This window comes from Miscanthus floridulus, unplaced genomic scaffold (genome assembly GCF_019320115.1).
Source record: "Miscanthus floridulus cultivar M001 unplaced genomic scaffold, ASM1932011v1 fs_570_1_2, whole genome shotgun sequence".
Lineage (NCBI taxonomy): Eukaryota > Viridiplantae > Streptophyta > Magnoliopsida > Poales > Poaceae > Miscanthus > Miscanthus floridulus.
In genome coordinates, this window is record NW_027096951.1 from 19,533 (window position 1) to 26,006 (window position 6,474).

At 51.0% G+C, this 6,474-nt stretch overlaps 1 protein-coding gene across 1 annotated transcript; it reads left to right on the forward strand.

The window, feature by feature from the left end:
• Positions 1-5,419: 5,419 nt before the first annotated feature.
• Positions 5,420-6,163, forward strand: LOC136532287 (rho GDP-dissociation inhibitor 1-like; the record flags this gene model as incomplete). Its single annotated transcript, XM_066524894.1, has 3 exons — positions 5,420-5,640; positions 5,719-5,843; positions 5,969-6,163. Coding segments are annotated over 3 exons (541 nt in total), but the record flags the coding sequence as incomplete, so codon positions are not given.
• Between the last annotated feature and the right edge of the window lie 311 nt (positions 6,164-6,474).

Sequence of the window (6,474 nt, forward strand, 5' to 3'; positions counted from 1 at the left end):
CTGCTGACCACATCATGGTCGCCTTGCGCCTCGCATTGGTCGCTGAGGTAGTCGTGCACCGAGGGGGCCTTGTTGGCTGTCGGTGCCCGAGCAGGCTTAGGACAAACCGAGGCCTCTCTATCCTACCGAGGCGGTGCCGTGGGTAGTTTCTAGGCGCCTCCGCACCATCAAGAGGTGAAACTTTCGGCCTGCTGTACCACGGCAGTCTCGAGGAGGTCTTGGAGCTCATCGTGTACCCATTGCCCCTCCAAGGTAGAGGCCTCAGGCATTGTTTGGAGTAGCATCGCTGCTGCCATGATGTTCTGACTAGCGCGATTGAAGATAGGGGGTTGCTCGTCCCCTTCATCGTTGTTGATGCGGTGGTTGACGTCGCGGGCCCTCCGCCAGGCCACTCCACCATCACCGCGACCCCACTACTCTTGCTCAAGAGTGTCTCAGAGATGCTGCAGAAGGAGTCGGTCTTGTTCGACCTTGGCCTGAAGCTCACAGAGCTGCTCTAGGTCTAGGCGTCAAAGTTCCTCATGGGCGGGGTTCTCGTTCCGCACCGCCAGGGGCTCGACGCGTGAAGGTGTGGCATCGCCTGCCCCTTCATCCTCATCACCCGTGCTTGGCATCCCAAGCTCGACATTGAAGCACTCACGAGTGGGATTGTAAGTGCCTTCGTCGTCAGAGTCAGAGTAGCCGAGGCAGTAGTCACTCGCGGCCATGAAGCGGTGCATGGCTTTAGGGTCGTGAAGCCCGGAGAAGTCCGCTCTGGCCCATGCCTCGTCCTCCTCCGAGGAGTTAGTGTGGGTGTGGGTCGAGGTTGTGGCGATGAGGTCAAGGGCAAAACATTGGTGGCGTCCTGAGGGCTCCGCGTGAGCAGAAGCATAGGCGGAAGCATAGGCGGCGGCAGCATTGCTCAACCCGAAGGGGTATGGGGATGGTGCCATCACCGGGCTCTGCTCCACCGAAGTCGACTCCTTAGGAGGTGGCAGGGTAGAGCTTGATGATGGGGCGTCACTGCGCGCCACCGGTGTCTTTCCCTTGCCTAGGCTTAAGCTAGATAGGTCCCCAACCAGGGACTCTATAACAATAGCCAGGCATGGGATACCAGCGGAGTGCGGTGCATCGCCCTGTGCTCACGCGGTGTCGGGGTGGTCCCGCTCGCGTCGTGCCTGGCGAGCATGATGAGAGCGACGCCCTAGGCACCGCCTGTGCCCAGGCTGCTGGTGCGTGATGTTGTCGTTGGTCGATGGGGCTCTGGGTGGGAGGAGTACCATATCGTACTCATATCCTAAAGACATGAACTCTAGGCTCCTAAACCAGATCACCGTGCCATGACGCAGTGGTCGCACGGGGTCTACCATCCGGAACTTGTTGGGATGACTAAGCTGACACGTAGTAGCGCCCCTACCTGGCGCGCCAACTGTCGGTGTTTTGGGTTCGACGGATCCTCAACCAACCAGTGAAAGTGTACTGCGTGCCCCTAATCCTGGATGGTGATGCAAAGAGACACAAGGTTTATACTAGTTTATCCCGGATGGTGATTTGCCACGTGGTGTTTTGTGAACAGAGGCGACATGCTGAGCCCTGTAGCTCGTCATTGTGGTGGCATGGTCGGTGGAGCAGCCTTGTCCTCGGTGCACTGGAGTGACGCACCGGTCACGCCTGATCCTGTGCGACGTGGGAGCTCCCGCGGCTTAACGCAGGGTATGGTGTGTACTGCGGACGACGTGCCGGTCACTGTATGTTGACAATGTGGAGAGCCGAGGCCTAGTCGATGCAGAGGCTAAACCATTGTGGGGGGCTCGGCGGGTGCGAGTCCCGAGGCTACAGGAGCCCAGAAGCGGATAGCCGAGGCTCGAAGGGAGCAGTTCATCTTGTGCATTGATTCTGAGGCTACAGGTACCCGAACTTGACTCTCCACGCCATGCTGTCCTCGGAGCAGGTGGGGTTAGGCAGCACAATGCAACACGGGTGTCAGTCATGGGCACAACGCCGAGCACAGCGACCGGTAACCCCTACCCCGTCCCATCTCAGATGGCATGGCGTTGATGTGACTCCCATCTCGTTGGCCACTCCACTGTATCGAGTCGTCGTTCGGCTGACGTCGCGGAAGTGGTTGGACGCGTTGGTTGGATGTGACGTCCTCGTCCGAGGCCTCGGGGCGCGGGGCCTCAGGCGAGGCGGAGAATCGGTACCTTGTCCGAGGCCTTATGGGAGGGGCCTCAGACGAGGCGGAGAATCGGTACCTCGTCCGAGGCCTTACGGGCGGGGCCTCGGGCGAGGCGGAGAATAGGTACCTCGTCCGAGGCCTTATGGGCGGGCCTCGGGCGAGGCGGAGAATCGGTACCTCGTCCGAGGACTTACGGGCGGGGCCTCGGGCGAGGCAGAGAATCGGTGCCTCGTCTGAGGTCTTGTGGTTTCATTTTGGGCCGAGCCCGCTTCGGGTGAGCCCGAATATTGTTTGAGGTGGGCCGGGCGGTCCAGCCGAGCCTTGGATAAGGTGGGGGTTTGCCGGTGGTTGTCTCTTGGCTTCGATTTTTACAAGGTCTAAGCAATTTTTTCGGTTCTTACTTAGGGGACCCCATTTTATGGTACCCAACACTTCTCTAAAAATAATTTGAGTAGGCTTTCGATGGAAAAGCAAAAAAACCAATCAAACAATCTCCAAAAAAATTGAACAACAAACTCACAACGTCATGATGAATCAATCGCCAGGAGATCTACTCCAAAAGAGAAAGTTGCAAAAACTGGCACAATCAGTTTCACATAATCAACCCAACCTGTTTCTCCAAAAAAAAAGGGGGGGGGGGGTCTGCAAAAATAATCAAACTTGGTCCATACCTTGACGAATTCGTGGTGGTAATCCCATGTCATCTTTCCAGAAAAGTCCAAGCTTCATCACGAATTGAGGAATTTCTCTCTTAATTCGGGGTTTTTTCAAGAAAGCGCAAAAGAGGGAATTGAAGGTACTTGTGGAAAATCAATTCAAGGGAAAGTCTAGATACATTCCTAAGATCTCATAGCACCTAAAACCTAGTCAAGAACACCCTAATAGCTCCATCTTAAATATTTTCATGAAATCCACCACTACCTAAGCCTTCTTATGGTGAGCACCACCAATGAGCTAGCAGCCATCATTCCTAGTTCTGTTTTCTAGGTGGTGCATATTGATCGAACAAGACATGTTTTTTGTCACAAATCATATGCATTGTTTACCTCACCCATTGTGACGCTGCTTTGGTAAATTACGATGAGACGGTATTGCCACAGAACCGGACAACATCAATGTTGAAGTTTATTTCGTCATGAGTCAGCTGAACTACTAAGTCAAACCTTGGGTGTCTAGGTGGCCGGCCCCATATGTCGGTAGTGGCCTTGTGAAAAGATGTGGTGACAGGAGTATATGAATGTGTCAAGGATCTACATGAACCTATGTTAGCTTTATGTTTCTCAAGGGCCTATATGTAAAAAAAGAAATGTGAACCCAAGCAGCAATTGATCACGCGCGCTCAACGAACTACATCATCCAATTGTGGAATCTCGTTCTCACCATCCAATTTGAGATTCAAACTTCTTATAAAGATGATGAATAATTAAGTGGTTCTTGTATTTGATGGCTCTATGCGTATGTAGGGAGTACTTACTACTTTTTGTGAAAAAAAAGATGCTGTAGCTAGTTGTAATTTGTCGCCATGGCCAGCGAGGGGTGGGCTTGGGATGGATTCATCTATATCTACAACTACGGTCAATCGATAAATTGAGGTAGCCATTGACTGCATGCCAAGAATAAAGACATAGCTAAAAAAACAGGTTTCAAAATGTAGGCAAATTTGGAAGGAAAAATGAAAAGTAGCTTACACTACCGGACTCAGGCTCTTTGCCAATTGCCTGTGACACTCGGCAAATCCCCATATACACTCGGCAAAGCCTTTGCCGAGTGTAACCCTCGGCAAAGATCACTCGGCAAAGCCGGTGACGGCAAAGGCCTCTTTGCCGAGTGTCTTTTGTCGGGCACTCGGCAAAGGCTTTGCCGAGTGCCCGTAAATCACTCGGCAAAGAAAAGTTGCCTGACGGCGCCAATTGACGGTGACGGTCCCTTTGCCGAGCGCCTCACAGGGGGCACTCGGCAAAGCCCGCTCTCTTTGCCGAGTGTCAATCCCACTACACTCGGCAAAGGTGGCCGCTTTGCTGAGTGCCTAATTGGCAGCACTCGGCAAAGGCAGGGAGGCTTTGCCGAGTGCCTTACTTGTAGCACTCGGCAAAGGAAGCGAGGCTTTGCCGAGTGTCTTACTTGTGGCACTCAGCAAAGCCTCCCTGCCTTTGCCGAGTGCCATGATCATAGCACTCCGCAAAGCCTCCCAGCTTTGCCGAGTGGCTTGGTTATTGCACTCGGCATAGCTGGGAAATTTGCTTTTTTTTGTATTTTTTTGTTTATTGCATCCACACATACATATATCACACAACCATCACATATATATCACATATCACATAACAATCACATATATCACACAGCCATCACATATAATCCATAACCATGACAAATATCATCACAAGTTGTCCACAAGTATCACATAGTCCACACATATCATCCAAGTGCCGCCACAAGTGCCACCATTCACAAATAAGCATCACAAGCACAAGTCCATCTACCTCTATTGTTAACGGCCACTCCACCGGTCCCACTGCGACGGAGGTGTGCCCTGAGCTAGAGGTGTGCCATGAACATCATTCGTCGCCGTCGACTGCCCCTGCACAAAAGAGAAGTGATTGCATGTGTGAGACAAAATTTAAGGTAGGTTCTAAAAACTTGAAAAAAGCAACATATTAGTGTCAGTTCGAAATTTCGACAGCACCTCCCCTGCACGGTGAGGTATCCAAAACCTACAACAAAACAACGGTACGATGACCGACAACCACATATGCATCACATATCATGGTGCATTTGTCTCAACATATCATTTGGATTCACATTCATATATCCATATCCACATTCACATTTAGATTTACGGTAGAGAAACTCATAGGAGTGACATCAGAATCATTTGGTGGAGTGAATATCATCGGTGGCGAAACATAGCTTGAGTGAGCTCCAAGACCTTGAATATACTGAAACATCTGCTCCATCCTCCGTCGATCCTCCTCAGCCCTCGCCTCAGCCTCCTCCCGTCGCCTCCTCTCTTCCGCCACCTCGGCCTACAATATTTCACCCCAATGATACAACGCAAAGCAAAGATATGTAAAAATCAATGAACGACGAATAAAATAGAAATAACCTTGAGTGCCTGCACCGAGTGCCCGAGATAAAAAAAAAAAAAGCTTGCGATTCCGGTAGTGGGCTCTGCCTAGCGCTTAAGTGTACCTAAGGGTTGCCTAGGCAATTCTAGGAGGTTGTACATTTTTCAATCAATCAGAGCAATTCTTTGTTAAATAGAGACGTGGAGCCGGACGTGAAGATCACGAGGCTGTCCATCCTGTCGCCCGGGCGGCCGGACATGGTGCTGCCGCTGCCTGTGGAGCCCAAGAGCAGCAAGGAGCCGTGGTTCACGCTCAAGGAAGGCAGCGCCTACAGGCTCAAGTTCACCTTCTCCGTCGCCGACAACATCGTCTCCGGCCTCCGCTACACCAACACCGTCTGGAAGGCCGGCATCAGAGGTAGCTACTAGCTAGGTTCTTCTCCTGGAGACTGGAGGTGATCTTGGGATAGTTTTGATGAATTGCAGTCTGTCACAGTGGACAGCACCAAGGAGATGCTGGGCACCTTCAGCCCCCAGGCCGAGCCTTACACCTACCTGACGCCCGAGGAGATAACCCCGTCTGGGATCTTTGCCGGCGGATCATACTCTGCAAGAACAAAGGTAGCCCTCCTGGATGGCTAGAACATTCATACACCACTCTGCAGTGTTCACTTACGCCTCTGCATATGTATTCTGCAAGTCAATGAGCAAGAGATGTTCCTTTCTTTATTTTTTTGCTTCAACAGTTTGTCGACGACGACCGGAAGTGCTACCTGGAGATGAACTACACATTCGACATCCGCCGTGATTGGAGCCCTATGAAGCCCCCTCTAAATCTTGTAGCCATGGATCAAGAGGAGACAGGAGAAAGAAGAAGAGAAAGAGGAAAAAGGAGAAGATGGGCCCCTCCGGCAGCATGCTGGCTCTGCCCTTGCACTTAACAATTTGACTCTTTCAACTTTAAGCGATGGAATTCAATTATTTTAAGTGGGGTGCCCCATGATTTCCAACTAGACAAAGACAACTGTCAACTAGCATCCATCTTTCAGTGGATCCTTGATTGAAACTTTAAATCATAGAGCTCAGATTTTGACCTTCCATTTTCATCATCGGTTCATACTAGCAAAAAGTATACTTTAAAGTCTTTACATTTGAGACAATACATCAAATTCTTTAAAGTGTCTGATCTCAACAATTTCCATGCACAGTACTAATAACAAAGAGAAAAGGGAAATTCAACTAAAAGGAAAAA